Raw genomic sequence first — 22086 nt, 5'->3', positions numbered from 1 at the left:
CGTGGACCTGACCAGGTAGTCATGGAGGGAACGGTCTTTGCGGAAGGCGGAAAGGGGTGGAGAGGGAAATATATCCCTGGTGGTGGGGTCCATTTGGAGATGGCGGAAATGTTGTCGGATGATTTGATTTATGCGAAGGTTGGTAGGTGGAAGGTGAGCACCGGGGGGTTCTGTACTTGTTACGGTTGGAGGGGTGGGGTCTGAGGGTGGAGGTGCAGGATGTGGACGAGATGCATTGGAGGGCATCTTTAACCACGTAGGAAGGGAAATTGCGGTCTCTAAAGAAGGAGGCCATCTGGTGTATTCCGTGGTGGAACTGGTCCTCCTGGGAGCAGATACGGCGGAGGCAGAGGAATTGGGAATATGGGATGGCATTTTTGCAGGCGGTGGGGTGGGAAGAGGTGTAATCCAGGTCACTGTGGGAGCCGGTGGGTTTGTAAAAAATGTCAGTGTCAAGTCGGTCGTCATTAATGGAGATTGAGAGGTCCAGGAAGGGAAGGGAGGTGTCAGAGGTGGTCTAGGTAAATTTAAGGTCAGTGTGTAATGTGTTGGTGAAGTTGATGAATTGCCCAACCTCCTTGAGGGAGCACGAGGTGGCACCAATGCAGTCATCAATGTAACAGAGGAAGAGGTGCGGAGTGGTGCTGATGTAATTACAGAAGATCAACTGTTCTATGTAGCCAACAAAGAGACAGGCATAGCTGGGGCACATACAGGTGCCCATGGCTACCCCTTTGGACTGGGTCTTGGTCTCTCCCACACTGGCTGACCCCAACTGGACTCGCAAGTCACTAACCACCATCTGTGAGAGGCTGACCACTCCAGGCCCATCCCCTGTTGGCCAACCCATGCCATGCCCACCAACCACTGACTGTTCCCACTCTGCACCACACCTGCCAACCGCTGGCTATTCCCACACTGCACCAAGCCCGCCAGCTGTCAGCTAATCCCACTCTGCACCACACCAGCCAACCATTAGCTATTCCCCCTCTGCACGACACCCACGAACCACTGGCTATTCCCCCTCTGCACTGCACCCACCAACCATTAGCTATTCCCCCTCTGCACGACACCCACCAACCATTAGCTATTCCCCCTCTGCACTGCACCCACCAACTGCTGGCTATTCCCAATCTGCACCATGCCCACCAACCGCTAGCTATTCCCTCTCTTCACCATGCACACCAACCACTGGCTAATCTCACTCTTCACCACGCCAACCAACCACTGGCTATTCCCACTCTGCACCACACCCACCAACCACTAGCTATTCCCGCTCTGCACTGTACCCACCAACTGCTGGTCATTCCCACTCTGCACCACCCCTACCAAACGCTCGCTATTCCCACTCTGCACTGCACCCACCAACTGCTGGCTATTCCCACTCTGCACCACCCCTACCAACCACTGACTATTCCCACTCTGCTCCATGCCAACCAACTGCTGGCTATTCCCCCTCTGCACTGCACCCACCAACTTCTAGTTATTCCCGCTCTGCACTGCACCCACCAACTTCTGGCTATTCCCCCTCTGCACTGCACCCACCAACTGCTGGCTATTCCCCCTCTGCACTGCACCCACCAACCGCTGGCTATTCCCCCTCTGCACCACGCCCACCAACTGCTGGTTATTCCCCCTCTGCACTGCACCCACCAAACGCTGCTATTCCCCCTCTGCACTGCACCCATGAACCACTGGCTATACCCACTCTGCACTGCTCCCACCAACCACTGACTATTCCCCCTCTGCACTGCTCCCACCAACCACTGACTATTCCCCCTCTGCACTGCAGCCACCAACCGCTGGCTGTTCCCTCTCTGCACCATGCCCACCAACCACTGACTATTCCCAATCTGCACTGCACCCACCAGCTGCTGGCTATTTCCACTCTGCACTGCTCTCACCAACTGCTGGCTATTCCAATTCTGCACCACACCCACCAACCGTTAGCTATTCCCCCTCTGCACCATGCCCACCAACCACTCACTATTCCCTCACTGCACCACACCCACCACCACTGGCTATTCCCACTCTACACTACACCCACCAACCACTGGCTATTCACACTCTGCAGCACATCCACCAACGGCTGGCAATTCCCCCTCTGCACCACACCCACCAACCACTGGCTGTTTCCACTCTGCACCACATCCACCAACCACTGGCAATTCCCACTCTGCTCTGCACCCACCAACCGCTAGCTATTCCCACTCTGCACCACGCTCACCAGCCACTAGCTATTCCCACTCTGCACCACAACAGCCAACCACTGGCTGTTCCCGCTCTGCATCACACCTGCCAACTGTTAGCTATTCCCACTGTGCACTGTGCCTACCAATCTCTGGCTGTTCCCCATCTGCACTCCACCTGCCAACTGCTGGCTGTTCCCGGTCTGCATCATGCCCACTGACCACTGACCATCCCCCTCCCGATAAGCTAGAATTTAGATATTTCTGTTGTATTGTTAATTTATAATTAGTTGAAATTTCTGGGTAAGATGATATGGTGAAGCTAGTCTTGTAGGTGAATAAGAATGAATCACTTTTTCTTGCTTTATTTTATGTTTTATGGAAAGCAAGTATTTCACACTCAGGAATAATTTTTATAAAATTGCAAGTTAGTTAGATGCCCAGTAATATAAATTCATTTTACCTTTAGAAGAGCAGTCCCCGTTGTAGTTGTGTCCATGCCTTTTGTGTGCTTTTCATGAAACCTCTTGTTTGATTGACTATACTCATTATTTTGAACATACCTAAAATTATTAATTACTGAAAATGGGTCACTAGACCAGAAACATTAACTCCGATTTTGCTGCCAGACCTGGTGAAATTTTCTAACAATTTCTCTTTTTGTCTAAACTTACTAATGCTGCACTAATATTTTAACTTGGAATCGATCACAATCATTTTGCTCACGAACCAGTACGAATTTTGAAACTGCATGGCAATATTTTGAACAAGAGAGAAGAGCTCATCCCAATGTTTTGTTCAATATATATCCCACAACCAAAACTTCTAGAGCAGGTGAACTGATCTTTCGTAACTTGCTGTTTATAGGTTTTTCTCTGCACACGTTTGCTGCCACATTTGCTGCCTTTCCAACAGTGACTATACATACCAAATACTTTATTGGCTAGGTACGAAACAGCTCAAGTTGTCCTTAGATCACAAAATATATAAGTCCAAATCTTTCTGTTTAAGAAAGGATTACATAATTTGCATTCACAATATGTCTTTGATGTCCTGAAATTGCAGTTCAAAAACACTTCATTGGTTGTAAACTGCTTTGGACCATTTTGAAGTTATCAAATATTTTGTGTAAATGCAAGTTTCTTTATATTTTTCATGACTTGTAATTTATGGTCACCTTAGTGTTTTAAAAATCTGTAGTTGAAGTTGGTTTTATTTGTTATCAGTCAATGCTAGATTCCAATTCAAGTTCTAATGATAGTGAATGGTGAATTGAAAATTCTCAAAGACTATGGAGTTTTTGTAATATGCTCTTCACAATCTTAAAAGTTACGGGATCAAATAATATATATCTCTACCAATTAGCCATCCCTTGCATATAATAGCAAAAGCAATCAAAATGCATCACCAGGGATGCACTGGAATAACAAATCTGAATGTCATCTGAGACTGTAGGATTCCAACTTTTGGATATAATTATTTATTGTGAGATATTTTGAAGGTCAATAGATCCTGGAATAAATTTAAGACTCACAGTAAAAAACCAAGCATTTATGAATGTGTTATTTGCCAAACAAATGTCTTTCATGGCCGGTATTGCAGTTAAACATGCCGATAAAATCTTCTGGATATTAGTTCAACTTGATTGCTTTAGAACAACAGAGCTAATCTTTTTCATTTTCACTTGATCTGCTTTAAAGGACAATCAGACAAATTTTACAGTAATGTAAAATAGATTCTGGAAAGTTAAAAGCCTGTTTTGTTTAACCTCTTGTCTTTCTTTCTACTTCTTTTGAAGTAATTTAATAGAGAGGTAAAACAGTGATAGTACTATCACTTCTCAAAGTCAGGGCTTAACTGTAGCTTTTTTTACATACGATACATACACTTCACTTCAATATAAATACAGTATTTCCTGTGATATGTGGCTGAAAGATGTTTCCAAATCAAATTAAGGAAACTAATAACATTTCTTCTTAGATGTCAAATACCACAAATTGCCTATTTGAGCATCTGCAATGATTTCTTTAACTGTTGAGTCTGATATCAATTTCGGGCATCATTTACATTGTTGTCACAAGCAACAATTTCTTAAGAGTGATTACATCACATTGCATTTATTATGGAGATTGTCTACTGGTTCTATATTTCGCTGGCAAGGATCCCAAGTCATTATTATCCAGGATGGCATACCCCAAAATGGCTACGCTTCCAAGTTAGAAAGACTAAACTGCCCTCTCTTCTCTACTCAATCCCTCTCTGAGTTGGTTGCAATAAGGTTAATTTCAAAAAGGAACCTCGTCATGGAGATCCTTACCTAGCCCAAGCATGTTATGTTTTAAAAGGAATCAATTTAACCCTGCTTTCTTGAGTTAAACAAAACATGTGTTCATTAGTGACTAAAATATTATAAGTATGTAAAATGTAAAGAATATATGATTCAGTTTTTGTCTTGTTCATGACAAATAGTTTGTAAAATATTGCAGCTGTTATGGTGGATAATTCTGCAGGACTGACTTTGGAAGTTGAGTGGCTTTTTGGATTTTCTTGGTTGTGCAGCTAGCTAAAAAGTTTATCTAGTTTCCTTTAACAGTTGCTTTATTGTTGAGTTGTATACAGCAATCAAAGAGACCTTTTTTTATCCGTACGTTCAATAGTATCTAGTGGAATTTCTCAGTTGTGCTTCTTCATTAGCAAACTGTAGCGCAGTGGAACTTAAGCTCATGGCTTAAAGTTGGTTTTTAACCCTCTTTCATATATATTCCTAAATGGGTAAAACACAAACATGTCTTTTGTGCAGAATTGCATTTCCTTCAACTCATATCATGTTCACATTATGGGGGCGTAAATCACATGAACTTTCCATTTGAAATACCACTGTCTGAAGTTCACTTGACTCTCTTCAGGTATGATCTTCCATGATTCCTCCTGATATCAGTGCAATGTATATTCTCAGCCATCTTTTGGCTTGTATAGCCCTTTAAAAACACATAATTAAAACTTTCATATATCTGTAAGTAATTCATGGTTATGAGTTGTTTTCATGACATTTGCATGAGCAGTTCATCAACTTCACTCACAAATTCCACCACACCTCAAATTCACTTGGTCCATCTTGGACACCTCCCTCCCCTTTCTTGACCTCACTATTTCCATCTTCGGCAACAATCTCCAATGGACTTCTACTACAAACCTACAGACTCCCACATCTACCTGGATTATATCTCCTCCCATTCAGTATCCTGCAAGAACTCCATCCCACTCTCCCAATTCCTCCATCTCTGTCACATCTGCTCAGGCAAGGCGACATTGCACTTGTGGGCATCCCAGATGTCCACCTATTTTGAACAGTGAGCATTTCCTCCCTCCATCATCCAGACCACCATCCGCTGCACCACTTTTATTCTGCGTACCACTGCTCTAAATGTTCCCCTCCAAAGCAATAAAGACATGGACCTCTTGTCCTCACCTACCACCCCACCAGTTTCCACATCGAATGCGTCATCCTCAAAAACTTCCATCAACTCCAAACAGACCCGTCCACCAAGAACATCTCCTCCACCACCCCCCCCCCCCCCCCCCCCCGCCCTCTGGAAGGACCATTTCCTCTGACAGTCCTTGGTTCATGCCACCCATGCTAGGGAACTCCCAGGTACCTTCCCCTGCATCCAGAAAAGATGCAACCCCACCCCCCTCACCTCCATTCAGGGCCCCAACAGTCCATCCAGGTGAGACAGAGGTTCACCTGTCTCTCTTCCAACCTAGTATTTTGCATCAGTTGCTCCAGATGTGGTCTTCTCTACATCGGGGAGACTGAATGTAAACTTAGGGAATGGCTCACCAAGCACTGCCACCGGGTTTCAGGGGCTGACCAGGCCTCGCAGTCACTGCCCATTTCAATTCCCCCTAACAATTCTCCCTTCCCTTCCCGACATGACCATCCTTGGCCTCCTCCATTGCCAAAACAAATCACAGTGGAGCAAAAACACATCATCTTCCGCTAGGGCAGCCTACAGCTCAGAGGACTCAGCATCGAGTTCTCCAATTTTGAATAACCTCCCTCTCCATCTCCCAACTCTCTTCCAAGCTCCCTCCCGCCTTCCCTACCACTGTTCCCTGCCACCAACCATATTCATCTCTCCCTTTGACCAGTCAGGTCTTACCTCTACCTGTCTTCACCTATCCCCACTTCACCACCCAGTCCCCAACTCCCCCTTTATGTGCAGCTCCCCCACATCCACCCGCAGCCCTGAAGAAGAACTACACCCGAAACGTTGACTTCTGCGCCTCCTGATGCTGCCTGGCTTGCTGTGTTCTTCCAGACTCCTGCCCGTCTACTTTGTTATTTACACTGTCAGAGTTGTGCCATCTTTTGCTCAAGGAAATGCTCCTTTGCTTACTTGGCTTTCCTCATGAATTATATATATATAGAATTGTGTGAAATGAAGAATTGACTTACAGTCCAAGAAAAATATTTTGACATTATAGTGCTGGTGATGTTTCTTTAATGACTGCACCTCGATGCCTATTTTGTTTCTGTAAAAATACAGCATGTTACAACTTTACTGCAAAAATGCCAGGTTTTTTTTTGTTGTTCACTAAAGTGGTGTGACATGTTGTTCAGTTGCCAGAATTTTCATCGCTAACTCAAAAGTTTAAGAATTAAACTTCACTCTAGGTGTTGATGATCTGATGATCATCAAAGGTGATATATAAAGGCAAATTTTTAATTCTATTTCATTTGGAAGGTGGGGAAGTGATGGGGGTTTATTTGCTGGTTCAGTTTCAAAAACTCTGGCTTGAATACTGCTTGCTGGCAGCTAAACTATTACCTTTGCAATGTTCAAATCTAAGGTACATGCTCAGTATTGGATTTTGCCTCAGACTTTGGATAAGTTTTATAACTAAATGACAGACTATGGTGCATAGTTGACAAACAAGGAGATAACTGAGTACATGTCATTGGAGTCTCAGGTATTACCTTGCTAATAGAACATAGAAAACATAGAACATAGAAAAATACAGCGCAGTACAGGCCCTTCGGCCCTCGATGTTGCGCCGATCCAAGCCCACCTAACCTACGCTAGCCCACTTTCCTCCATATGCCTATCCAATGCTCGTTTAAATGCCCATAAAGAGGGAGAGTCCACCACTGTTACTGGCAGGGTATTCCATGAACTCACGGCTCGCTGAGTAAAGAATCTACCCTTAACATCAGTTCTATACCTACCACCCCTTAATTTAAAGCTATGCCCCCTCGTAATAGCTGACTCCATACGTGGAAACAACGTATGCTGTGGTGTTATATGCTAAGTGTCAGATAACACCACAGATATGCTGGGACTTAACTTTGCCTAATATCTTGGTATTATGAATAATATTTGTTTGAGACAAATTAAGAAAAAAGGGGTAAAGCATATTTAGTCTGCATGACAGTTGTATCGTAAAATCTCATTATTGTCATTAAGAATCCATGAAATACTCTTTTATTATGAAATACTATTTGATGCAACTCTTTAAATCATTTGTGACACCTACTTAATCCTGTGTTGATGAGCAAAACTTCCCAGAATAAATGAGTACTTTCATTGCACATTTCAAATTTTCCTCTGAGCAGAGATGCTTGAATGTTAGGAAGTGCATTGGCTATCAAGAGGAGAGGTGGAAGTTAATTTCCTCAATGTTTTAAAGACTTGCAAATCTAATGTATTATTTTATAAAATCTAGCCACAGCAGAATATGAAACAAGCACAATAACCAACCAGTTCCCAACATCACAAATGTAGCATCTGAGATAAATAACCTAGTTAATCTATGACAGTGGCACTGGATTCTTGGTGAGAAAGCTGGGAAATTCTATTGTCTTCAAATGGTACAGGGTTGCTCAGCAGAAATCATCGACATTTCGGGCATGAGCCCTTCTTCCTGAACAAGGGCCCATGCCCGAAACGTCGATTCTCCTGCTCTTTGGATGCTGCCTGACCTGCTGCCCTTTTCCAGCAACACATTTTTCAGCTCTGATCTCCAGCATCTGCAGTCCTCACTTTCTCCTAGCAGAAATCATCGTCTAGCCACTGGTGATACCTTTTATCTGCAAATACTTGACATACATTTGCCTGAAATGGCAAATCTTTTCTAAGATTAATTTCTTTTGACATCAGCCATAAAGGATGTCTGATATCCTGCAACAATGAAAAGCATGAACAGTTCAAGCAGTGAGTTGCTTCAAAAATAATGCAACGTAGTAAACAAGGAAATAAAAGAAAGCAATTATTCTCCAAATTCAAACATTGTAAAGACAGCAAAATAAAGACTGGAACATTCAGAAAGGGCCTAAGTTAAAACTTTAATATTTCTTATTATTTTAAAAATATTTTAATTTTTATTGAACACATAATGGAAACAGGCTATCCAAAAATATAAAAATAAAGCTTAACAGTGGAAAAGAGGTTGTTCAATAATCATTACGACAGCAAACTAATCAGAGCCCAGTTTCAGTTCATTCAACAAGACATAACTTTTTTACAGGTTTTTAATGTCAAAATTAATTATGTAAAAAGAGAAAGTTAATATAAACTCTAACGATTTCTAAGATTTTAATCAAAGAGGACATCAACAAAAGCATCCTGCAGAGAAGTAGGGAATTACTGACAGCAATTTTTGCATTTATTTGCAGATGCCAGAAGCTGCTGTCAGTTTCAGAGTAGTATGGATGGTTAACACTGACAGTTTAAAATTGCAAAATTTGGACTCTCACAACAGCTTAAATAACAAGGTTGGCAGATGTATAGGAAGTGGAACATTGTAGACGTGATAGATTGTGCATGGAACTCTGAACAAATGTTTTATAAATGGAAGAAGAAATAGAAAATAGTAAACAGGAATGAGGATCTACTAAATATGCAAGTCTACAACTGGTTATAAGGAAACTAAAGATTTGATAAATGAGTATTTCCTTTCAGTTAGTGTGAGATCAGGATAAAATATTAAGATCAAACCTAAAAGATAAATTTGGAGAGGATCATAATAGTTTTAGAAAGTTGTGTTTGATGCTGAGGGGCTTGAATTCAATGAATTGTTTGCTTCAGGTTTTCTCTACATACATTATCTTGGATGCAAGTAAAAATAAATATACATGCAATTTTGTATGTGGCACTAATTTAGGAAGCATGATAAGTTATTTGAATGGAGGTGAAAGTTACAAAGAAACCGAGTGAGAAGAAACTTGGATTTCAGTTTGGAGACATGAGATCATCCACTTTGAATCTGAGAAGGACAAATTAGAATATTTATTTTGTAGGTGAGAAGCTGGCAGCTATAGAGATGCTAAATTAATTAGATATTATTGTTCACAAATTACTGACATTTGGTGATGCCTACCTAGACCCCATTTGAAGTACAATGTTCAGTTTTGAACACTCTGCCTTCAGAGTGCCTCCCATATTGATCTGGGAAACACATTTTCACACACAGTTGCGACAATCTGGAACTCACTGTCTCAAAAGTATGCGGATTTGAATTGTCAAGTCTAAGGTTGATAGATTTTTGTTGGGTAACCATACCAAGGGATATGGAACAACAGTAGATAAATGTAGTTAAAATACAGATCAATGAGTTAATTTAGTGGCAAACAGGCTCAAGGGGCCAAAATAGCCTATTCCTGTTCCTAAGATATTTTAGAAAATATTAGTTGTGCAGTGATTATTTTAAAAGTTTGCACTCAAATGTCAAGGATGACCTTTATTCCCTTTGCCTCCTTCATTTCTTAGATGTGTGTTTTTGATAGGTCAGGGAAGTAAAAAATTATCCCCTCTTCATTTCATTTAATATTTTTTTGTAACGTTGCATTGCTTGGGGCTGCAATCTTCTTCATAGGAAAGCAAGTCCAAGTAGTTCATCTTTCTCGAAATGAAACATCTCATTGTTTCCTGTGATGAAGCTAAATGTTGAAGAAATATGAATATTTACTGTTCTTAAGCTGTGTAAATGAGTAAGATGAATACACAGACTATTATGATAGTCTTAAAATAGTCAGCAGCTTATCTGTGACCATTTTCTCTATTGCCTCAATTGAACTCACTAGAACATTAAATATCTTCATTTTAAATATCTTCAGCAAATTATTCTGAGAGCTGTTTCTAGTAATTTATAATTTAAAATGTAAAATGTGTGTACATTTCTGAATTCATTGTATCCGCAAAGTAAATCTTCACATTAATATTCAGCTAAAAAGTTTGATGTTATTCAGGATTTATTCAAAGATCTTAAACATCTTTTGCTTATTAGTTAAACTTGAAGCATGATTAGTTTACAATGTTTCCTTTTATGTATGGACAGAATAAGTTGATCTATACAGAATGGGCTTGATATTGACAAATTTTGAGTCAAGCTCTTTTATGAATCAATGAGTTTAAATGTAAGAGGTGCCAATTTTGGATTTTTTTTCCAGTGAAATTTCTGATGTATGGAGACCTACAATTAGAAGGAAAGAAACCATGTGCTGCTTTCATTCTCCATTAGGTATGTTTGGAAAACCACTGAATGGAATGAGTGCCAGGTGAAGCCTCTACTCAGTCAGCAAGACCAGCGCAGAAGCAATGAATCAACCTTGTGTGGAGGTGGCATTCAGACACGAGAGGTTTATTGTGCACAGAAAACAGGGGAAGTTAACAAACAACATTTAAAAGAAGGTATTGTAATCATGCGTACATATCTGAAGTCTTCCTATTTGTAGTAATATAAACCTTTTCTGCTAAATTACCTTGGGAGATTACGTGTTGGGGCTGGTTTGAGAAGGTGGACAGGTTTCATCGTGATGTTTCAGCCATTTGGGAGTTGAGCAGGATAAATAGATGAGCTGTTTTTTTCCTGATCAGTAGTTTCACACGGTTGTATAGATTGAGATGTCTATACTAGTGAGCTTCCTAGTTAATGTTATGTATCTTAAACATCCTATCACTTAAACTACTAAACTACATATTATCAATAGATAAAATCTTACATGTTCCAGTAACAGACTTCTGCCAGAATTTACTGACTCAGTTTGTGCCAGTAGTATAATGATGAGCAGCGCAAGTACACTGTCTTATATGAAGCAAAAAAAATCGAATACTGAATGGCAATGCTAGGAATTGCAAGTAATGTATGCTACAGCAACTTCTGTTCCTCTGGGAAATGTAAACTGTTTATATGTTTCAAGATACAGTCACATTTATTTTCCATCTGGAAAATAATGTAAAATTTTTTGGAAATAGAAACAGAGAAATTGATGCTAAATTCAAAGTGTTCAGGGAATGAAGGAAAAGATTAGATGTTTCTTTGTCACATTGCTTCAGGGAAGGCACTTTATTTCTATATCGAGTTAAAGTATGAACAAATACTTGTGAATTCTTGTAATGCTGGTTTCACTATTTGAAACACTGTGCTGTGTTTCCTCATTTCTCTCACCTTATACATCATACTAATGTTCCCATAAAATATACCAGTTCAGCAATAATTCTCATTTTCACACTTGGAAGTGAATACCCTATATCCATGTTCTTCACGAGTCTTCATCCACTGACTAACCTATCGACCTGTTTGTTCCTGTCTTTCATTTTGAGTACAATTTTCTACTTTTTTGCTCGGCTGCTCATTTTTACTGTTCACTCTTTGCAGATTGCAATTAACAGTCATGAGAAAAAAGCTTTTAATGCAGTCTCTTAACTCAGCACCATAAACATTTTTACAGAAAGATTACAGAAGCAATCCAATTCAAAGTAAGCTGTGATTTCACTGACGTTATTAGGGGGACACAGTGACTCAGTGGCTAGTACTGCTGCCTTACAGTATCTGGGTTCGATTCCTGCCTTGGGTGACTGTCTGTGTAGAGTTTGTACATTCTCCCTGGGTCTGTGTGGGTTTCCTCCTAGAGTCTCAAGGTGTGCAGATTAGGTTAATTAGCCATGCTAAATTGCCTACAGTGTTAGATGCATTGGTCAGGAGTAAATATAGAATCGGGATGGGTTACTCTTCACAGGGTTGGTGTGGACTTGTTGGACCAAATGGCCTGTTTCCATAACGTAGGTAATAAAATTGCATACATTTTAACAGGTGCGATTAAGACTGGTGCCAAATTTTTAAAAGGTACCCTTTAATTCTGAGAATTTAACTACAAGTCAGTGATATAAATTACTAATATAACTTAGAATATTTTCCTTGCATTTCTTTGAGGTTGTGCAAGGATCACAGTGAATTTTATCAATATGATTTATGAACCAACTAAAGTTGAAGACATATTAATGGTGTATCAGGGAAATAATCACTTTAATAGTTCACCATTGGGAAATGTTCTCACAGACTTTATGTTTGATGTACCTGACTTGATGAAGTTCAAGTACCTTTTAAAAGATAGTACTGCCTTGGTCAGGAATAGAAATCCTGGTATATTAATTTCCTCAGATAGTTAAAATTCATATTAGTAAGTAATTTTCATTTTTGAAGTTAAGATATTATTCACAATTAAACAATGTTGTTCTTTATATCTTTGAGTAACGTAGTGATGACAAATCAGCTTCTATGACTGAGCAGAAGCATTTACAATGCTTCTAAAATGTTTACTTTCATGTTTACAGCTTCTTGTTTCAATTTAATTTTCATTTTGCTGTAATTACACACAAATACTGAACAATTGAACACTGGATACTTTTTCCCTTCTAAAACTAAAACTAAATTAACCCTTTAAATTAAACCATCCTAAACAGTATACATACAAACTTTGAGCCATTTCTTCAGCATGTCCACTTTCTCCAAGTACAGGAATAATTGTGATATGAAAGCTGTTGGTAACAGATCTATGAATTTGAGATCCACAGCTTGTGACTTGGGGTTCCACATGGTCAGGTCTATGAGACAAACCAATGTCACAGTTTTTCATCAGAAAGTGACATCCATCCTCACAATCACTTTCCTTGAAATACCCTGATCTGCTTGTTCTCAGCATCTCATATTCCAATTTGCGTTGTCGTCCAACAGATATGCATTGTTACTATACAACCATTTGACCTGCTGTGTTACTGAGAGAGATGATTTGAGCTTGTGATTTTTTGAATTGATGCGAACTCAGTTTCCAGCTTGAAACCATGATTCCTTTGCGTGTGTTCACTTGACAAAGTACGGTCAGTTCTGATATGATGTGATAGTTCCATTCTGTGCGACCTTGCATTAAAAGAAAATCATGTAATAGCGGTGTCATTTAAACTAACAGGGCCAGAACAACATTATAGCCAATATGGTAAAGAAAGTTTGCGTTCTACAAATAATGGTCTAAATTCTTCAAACGCGTTAAAGCCAATTTGCATTGAAGAAACATGCGTTATAGCAGAACTGACTTGTATGCTTTTGTGTTACCTCGTCACTGACCACGCTTTACCATTCTTTGGTTGTCCCAAATATTTATTCAGAAGAAGTGGATAATACTGCTGTTTGAAAATGGGGCCATAAGCTTTTCTATCAAGAATCTTGCTTCTTCTTTGATCTGAAGGATGTTGGTGTGTAAATTAGGATAAAACTATACTTCTGACCAGTTGGTGCTACAGTCATTTGATTTGACTCCCTACAGTATGGAAACAGGCCCTTCAGCCCAAACCGACCCTCCAAAGAGTAACCCACCCAGACCTATTCCCCTGACTAATACACCTATCACTATGGGCAATTTAGCATGGTCAATTCACTTGACCTGCACATCTTCAGACTATGGGCGGAAACTCCACACAGACAGTCATCTGAGGCGAGAATCGAACCCGGGTCCCTGGTGCTGTCACGCAGCAGTGCTAACTACTGAGCCACTATGCCACCTATTTGAACGCGATGATGGTCGAGAGTGTGATGCTGGAAAAGCACAGCAAGTTTGCAGCATCCAAGAGCAGGAGAATCGATGTTTCAGACATAAACTCTTCAATCAGGCATTCCTAAAGCTGTTCACCATCTGCAAGACAATTCAAGAGAGTGGTAGAAGTCCCTTCACTCTCACTGGTTCTAACCTCTAGAACTCTTTCTTTTTCTGTAATGAAAGATGTAGTGATTGGAACATAGGCCAGGTGGATATCATTCTCTATGTGATCCTTGACTGAGGTTGTTAACTTGCACCAATCAGGGAGCTCTGACTGACAAAAATAAATAGGAGATTCAGAGAATCTTCTCATTGCAGGGACTAGCCCTAAGCTGGCTGGTTAGAGCACATGTAAATAATTGGTGACTTGATGAAGGGATAACGGCCTCTGTGCATGTATTTCAAAAAGTGTATTATTCATTTAAACAAATATTATTTTTAGAGTTTTAATCAGTGGCAAATGGGTGCTGGTTGCTTTTGTGAAGATATGTTTAAAAAATAAAAATAAGTTATAACAGTCCTTCCAGAACAATGACCTAATCCAGTATGTCAGAGGCTTATTGGAAAGTCTCAAAAACATTAATGTCAAATTGATTTTGCTCTCAGGTTTATGACAGGTAGTATCAACATCGGAGGTGATTAATTTCTCATGCTTCAGGACATCTCTGCAGGAGTTCCTCAGGGTAGAGTCTTGGGCCCAACCATCTCAGCTGCTTCATCAATGATCTTCCCTCCATTACAAATACACAATGTTCAGCAACCTTTGTGACTCCTCAGATACTGAAGCAGTCCATGTTCAAGTGCCCCAAGATCTGGACCAATGAATAACAATAAAATTCCAAGTCAGGATGATAGGTGGCTTGCAGGTGATGTTGTTCCCATATGTCTGCTGCTTGAGACCTTCCAGGTGGAAGTAGTTATTGGTTTGAAAAGTGCTGTCTTAGGATCCTTGGTAAATTTCTCCAATGCATCTTGTAGACAGTAGACATTGCTGCTACTGAGCATTGGTTGTGAAGGGAGTGGATACTTGTGGATATTGTGCCAATCAAGCAGGCAACCTCGTCCTGGATGGGGTCAAGTTTCTTGAGTATTATTGGAGCTGCACCCATCCTGACTTGGGCCTTACACATGACGGACAGGCTTTAGACAGTCAGGAGATGAGTTATTTGCAGTAGTGTTTTTAGCCTCTAACCTGTTCATATAGCCACTACATTTATACGGTGAGGAGTTTCTGGTCAATGGTGGCCCCAAGGATGTTGATAGTGGCAGATTTATTGATAGTAACACTAGTGAATGTTGAGGAATGCTGATTATGTTGTTTATCTCTTAATGGAAATGGTCATTGCCTGGCATTTGTATGGCATGAATGTTACTTGCCACTTGTCAGCCTAAACCTGGATGTTGTCCAGATCTTGCATGGACTGCTTTAATATTGGAGGGGTTGGTGCTGAAAATTTTGAAATTATTGGTGAACATCCCCACTTTTGACTTTACAATAGAAGGAAGGTCTTTGAAGCAGATAAATATGGTTGGTCCTAGGACACTACTCTGAGGAACTCCTACAGAGATGTTCTGGAAGTGAGATGAATGACCTCCAAGAACAACCATTTTCCCATGTACCAGGTATGAATCTTACCAACAGAGGGTTTGCCTCAATACCCATCGTTTCAAGTTTTGCTAGGGGTCCATGATGGCACACTCGGGGGAATTGTAGCCTTCGTGTCAAAGTCTGTAACTGTCAACTCACCTCACATTTGAATCAAGGCTGTAATGAGGTTTAGAATCGAGTGGTCCTGGCAGAGCCCAAACTGGACATCGCTGAGCAGGTTATTGCTGAGCAGGTGCTTCTTGGTAGCACTGTTGATAACACCTTCCATTATTCTACTGATGATCAAGAGTAGACTGTTGGGGTGGCAATTGACTGGGTTGGATTTGTCTGGCTTTGTACGCCTAGGACATATCTGGTAAATGTTCCACATTGTGCAGATGCCACTGTTATAACTATAATAGAGTTTGGCTCAGGGAGTGGCAAGTTCTCAAGCACATGTCTTCAGTACTATTGCCAGAACATGGTCATAACCCATAATCTTTGCAGTATCCAGTGTTTCCAACTGTTTCTTGATACACATACTGCAAATAGAATTGGCTGAAGTCAGTATCTGTGATTTTGGGGAGCACTGGAGGAGTCCAACATGTATTGTCCACTTGGCACTTCTGGCTGAAAATTGTTGCAAATGCCTTATTTGTTGCACTGATGTCTTGAGCTCTTCCATCATTGAGAATGGGGATATTAATGGAGCCTTCTCCTCTAGCGAGTTGCTTAATTGCCCATCACAATTCACAACTGGATGTGGCAGGACGACAGAGCTTAGATCTAGTCCATCAATTGAGGAATTATTTAGCTCTGTCTATCACTTGTTGTCTATCACTGTTCCTTCACTGTCGATTTGTCAAAATCTAGGAACTCCTTCCCCAAGGGAATTGTGGGTCAATCCACAGCATTTGGACTCAGCAATTCAAGAAGGCAGCACCCACTACCTTCTCAAGGGCAAATAAGGATGGGCAATAAATACTGGCAATCCAGTGACACCTATGTCCCATGAGTTAATAAAGATATTTTTTGTGAGGAAATTCAAAGGCTGTATTTAACTTGGGAAACCCAGTGATTTAATATTTTTCAGGCAGTTCAAAAGAGATCTGTGGGTTCAGATGCAAGCACAATCCCTCACTCAGTAAGGAGTTCATTCAGAGCAGTTACGGAAATAAGTTACCAAATTCGTTGGGATTGCAACTTTCAGACCAGAATTGTTTGGTTTTAAATCTGAAGGCTATTAGAGGCTGAAAAAGCAGAAACTCTCAGTTTGGTAAGCACTCATATAAGGATATTGCGTAGATCGCAGGTCAGAAGCTAGGGAGAATCCGTTAAGTCAAACCCTATAGTTTTAATATCCAAGTATAATTTCTCTGGATTTGAAAAGTGATGGTGTTGGGAAACAGTTTGAAACTTATTTTGCTGAGTGATTTAAAATGTTTTGAACAGTCTTCTCTATCTATATAAATTGGCATGCCTGTCCTTTATTTTTGTTTTTATCTTCTGTGTAATGTATCAAAGAAACTCAGCCTTATGTAATTATGTTTCAGCAATTGACCATCACAATAATTAAAATAAGTGAAAGATCCATCAGGCTAGGCTTTATTCTGGGATCTGACTTGTCCAGAAGTATAGTTAGCTGGAATACTTCCTTATGGGTATAACAGCATTGCTAATACTGCAGCTGTTTAACAAGAACTCTGACCCCTATCTTCACAAGGGCAATTAGTGGAGCTAAATGTTGGCAGCAGAAGTTGAATAATGTGCTATATTCAAGAAGACTTTTTTTTTCTGGACAGCCTGGTATATTCCCTTAAAAATGAAAGATATTGTGAGTAGCTGGGATCTGAGCACTGATCACTCTGGTATCCCACTAGCCACTGTCAGCCATGTGGAAAAGACTTGTTGATTCCTCCTGTTTATTTCCTATCTGCCTGTCAGTTCTCTACAAATTTCAATACACCACCCCTAATCCCATGTGCTTTAGTTTTACATAGTAATCTCTTTGGTGAAAGTCAATGGGTCAAAATCCAGGAACTCCCTCCTTAGGGGCATTGTGGAACAACCTACAGCATTTGGACTACAGCAGTTCAAGAAGGTAACTCACCACCACCTTGTGAAATTCAAAATAAATCATATCCATGGGGTCCCATAAGACCATAAGATATAGGAGCAGAAATCACACCATTCAGCCAATCAAATCTGCTCCACCATTCAATCATGGCTGATAAGTTTCTCAACCCTAATCTCTTGCTTTCCCCCTGTAATGCTTGATCCCATTGACAATCAAGAACCTGTCTATCTTTTTCTTAAATATATTCAATGACTTAGCCTTCACAGCCTCCTGTGACAGTGAATTCCATAGATTCATCGCTCTCTGGCTGAAGAGGTTTCTCCTTATCTCCATTCTCCTTTACTCTAAGGCTGTACCTTCGGGTCTTAGTCTCTCTTACCAATGGAAACATCTTCCCAACATCCGTTCTGTCCAGGCCATTCAGTATTCTGCAAGTTTCAATTAGATCCCCCCTCATCCTTCTAAACTCCATCGAATATAGATCCAGAGTCCTCAAACATTCCTCTTATGTTAAACTTTTCATTTCTGAGTTTAGTCTCATGAACCTCTTCTGAACCCACTCCAGGACCTATACATCACACAAAATACTCCAAATGTGTCTGACCAGAGCATTATAGAGCCTCAGAAGTACATCCCTGCTTTTATATTCAAGTCCTCTCAAAATAAATATCATCATTGCATTTGCCTTCCTAACTACTGATTCAACCTGCAAGATTACCTTGAGAGAATCCTGGATTAGAACTCCCAAGTCTCTTTGCAGTTGAGACTTCTGAATTTTCTCCCCATTTAGAAAATAATCCATGCTTCTCATCTTCTTTCCAAGATGCATGACCTCACACTTACCCATGTTGTACCCCATCTGCCACTTCTTTGCCCACTTTCCTACATTGTCCAAATCCTTCTCAGCCTCCCTGCTTCTTCAATATTGCCTATCCTTTTACCTACCTTTGTATCATCTGCAAGCAGAACCAGAATGTCCTCAGTTCCTTTATCTACTCCCCTTTATCAACTCATCGAGTTACAGTCTCAAAGAATTCCAGTAGAACTATTATTTCCCTTTCATAAATCTCTGCTATTACATACCTAGTCCCTAAGGTGTCTCCCGTATGCAGTTTCTGCCTCATCTCCTATGTGACATTCCTGGTACATCTTTCTACTCAGTAGATATCTGTTGAAAGACAGGGATCCTGTACAACTGTACAATCTTTTGAAGGCTGCTATGTACCTGGATGAGCAGTGGCATTATGGAGCTGCCCTGTATGTTGATGGATAGAACTTGAATGTGATGGAAAGGGGATGATGGCCCCGTGGTTCTCTGACAGGGACCTGGAGGTCCTGCTGGACATGGGGTGCTGCAAAGGAGAGACATCCTCTTCCTGGTGGATTGGAGGAGGAGGAGGTTGCAACATTAGATGCTGGCAGCCTAGACTGAGGTCATCATCCAAATCATCACCATCTCCCTGATGCAGAGGAATGGCCAGAAATGTATAAATCACTTTCTCCATTTCCTAAGGTAATTCACACTCTTTTCTCTGCTACCTCACACACAATCTATCTCTGCTACCACATGCACCTCCAACTAAGGCTCAAATTCTGTGACTCTCATTATTGCATGTAATTTCTTTCATCACTCACTCTATCCCCCATCCTTGCAGTATGCCACACAAGTCACTCTGCATGCCTTCAAATGTTTCCGACCTGGATGATTCCCACTCTGGCATAATATCCTTCTCAGCCATGCTTTACTGAATCATAAAATTCCTAAAGTGTGGAAACAGGTCCTTTGGCCCAACAGGTCCACACCAACCCTCTGAAGAGCATCCCACCCAAACCCATTCCCCTTCATTTACCCTGACTAATGCACCTAACTGACACATCCCTGAACGTTATGGGCAATGCACCTAACCTGTACATTTTTGGATTGTGGGAGGAAACCCATGCAGACAAGGGGAGAATGTGCAAACTCCACACAGACAATTGCCAGAGGCTGGATGTAATCTCAGGTTCTTGGCACTGTGAGGCAGCAGTGCTAATCACTGAGCCACTGTGCCACCCCCACTGCATCTGCTCTGACTTCTACACCGCTGAAGCCAAGTGCCAACTCGAGGACATCTCTTCCTACTGCCCCCTCGACCATGACCCCATTCCCCCATCACCAAACCATCATCTCCCAGACAGTACAGAACCTCATCACCTCAGGAGATCTCCCACCCACAGCTTCCAACCTCATAGTCCGGGAACCCCGCACTGCCCGGTTCTACCTCCTTCCCAAGATCCACAAGCCTGACCACCCTGGCTGACCCATTGTCTCAGCATGCTTCTGCCCAACTGAACTCATCTCTACCTACCTCGACACTGTCCTATCCCCCCTAGTCCAGGAACTCCCCACATACATTCGAGACACCACCCACGCCCTCCACCTCCTCCAAGACTTCCGTTTTCCCGGCCCCCCAATGCCTCATCTTCACCATGGATATTCAATCCCTCTACACCTCCATCTGCCATGACCAGGGCCTCCAAGCCCTCCGTTTTTTCCTCTCCAGACATCTCCAACAGTACCCTTCCACCGACACTCTCATTCGTTTGGCCGAACTGGTCCTCAACCTTAACAATTTCTCCTTCGAATCCTCCCACTTCCTCCAGACCAAAGGGGTAGCCATGGGCACATGTATGGGCCCCAGCTATGCCTGTCTCTTTGTTGGCTTTGTAGAACAGTTAATCTTCCATAATTACACCGGCACCACTCTCCACCTCTTCCTCCAATACATTGATGACTGCATTGGCCCCACCTTGTGCTCCCACGAGGGGGTTGAGCAATTCATCAACTTCACCAACACATTCCACCCTGACCTTAAATTTACCTGGACCATCTCTGACACCTCCCTCCCCTTCCTGGACCTCTCCATCTCCATTAATGACGACCGACTTGACACTGACATTTTTTTACAAACCCACCGACTCCCACAGCTACCTGGATTACACCTCTTCCCACCCTGCCTCTTGCAAAAATGCCATCCTGTATTCCCAATTCCTCCGCCTCCGCCGTATCTGCTCCCAGGGGGACCAGTTCCAGCACAGAACACACCAGATGGCCTCCTCCTTTTAGAAACCGCAATTTCACTTCCCGCATGGTTAAAGATGCCCTCCAACGCATCTCGTCCACATCCCGCACCTATGGCAGATGGTGAATTCACTGTGGCAGATGGTGAATTTGAATTCAATAAAAATCTGGAATGATGACCAGAAATCCATTGTCAGTTGTCAGGAAAACCCCATCTTGTTCGCTCATGTCTTTTAGGAAGGAAACTGCCATCCTTAACTGGTCTGACATTCATGTGGCTCCAAATTTACAACAATGTGGTTAAGTCTTAACTGTGGCCTGGGCAATTAGGGATTAGAAATAAATGTTGGCCTATCCCATTAACGAGTGAAAAAAAGATGTGTCCACACACTGTTGTATGTGGTTCTACCCAACCACATGGCTTCATCCCCTGGATGTGATGCTATGGAGCCAAAGTCTAACCATATGCACTCCCTGGACTACAGAGACATGGAACCACTGACTTCGAATGAAAGCTTAACTGTGAGTCATTGCCTGAATTTGCATGGGAAGCTGCTCTTGACTTACTGTGCCAGGAACACCTGATAGGCACCTCCATGGTCTTCAATGGGGACTAGCCTCCTACAGATTGTCTGCTTGCTTGCTGCATGTGTAGTAAGTTTGTCATGACGTATGGTGCAGGTGTAAGGTTGACCTAGCACAGTGCCAGTTTTGTACTCCCTGGACTGAGGACTGCTTTGTTCCTCCCTAACATTTAACAAGATTCCATGCTTAACTATCTTGTACTCATCTCCCCTAATTACCCTTGATTTATCTTATTCAAATGGACACAAACTAACTAAGCCTGGCAAGGATAACATTTTTGGTAGAAAAAAAATCCAGCCATTGTGAGAACTAAAACATTTTCACCAATTTATTTACCTGCAGCTCTGCTCTGAATATTTTCATGGGCTTTTCTCCTCTCCCTCCCCCCAGGTGCATTATATTACATTTTTCAACATTAATTGTAATCCTTTATTCACAGGGCTCATTCCCATTGCAATTAGTTCTGATTGTGTAGGCTGAGTTTTCTCAGCCAAAGCTTTATCCCCAAACATCTTTGTGTCATTTATGAGTCTGCCCACAGTTTCCTCATCACTTTCCTCAAAATCATTAGCACTGCTTTTGGACAGTAATGGGGCCATCACAAATCTCTGCAGGAGATTTACTCTCCACAAGTAAATCATCTCCGTGCAGAACTGCTGCCATTAATCACAACATTATGCTTACAGAAATGCAAGACATCATTTTTTCACCAAAGAT

General features: G+C 41.5%; 1 protein-coding gene across 1 annotated transcript in view; it reads left to right on the top strand.

The window, feature by feature from the left end:
* The window catches only part of thsd7ba (thrombospondin, type I, domain containing 7Ba), a 578787-nt gene that overhangs the window by 31769 nt on the left and 524932 nt on the right, over positions 1–22086 (top strand). The window contains exon 4 of the mRNA XM_060827743.1: positions 10710–10879. Coding sequence (XP_060683726.1) covers positions 10710–10879 — 170 coding nt within the window. The remainder of the gene's footprint in view (positions 1–10709; positions 10880–22086) is intronic.

Source organism: Hemiscyllium ocellatum, chromosome 7 (genome assembly GCF_020745735.1).
Source record: "Hemiscyllium ocellatum isolate sHemOce1 chromosome 7, sHemOce1.pat.X.cur, whole genome shotgun sequence".
Taxonomy (NCBI): Eukaryota; Metazoa; Chordata; class Chondrichthyes; order Orectolobiformes; family Hemiscylliidae; genus Hemiscyllium; species Hemiscyllium ocellatum.
This window is presented reverse-complemented; position numbering and strand designations above follow the sequence as displayed.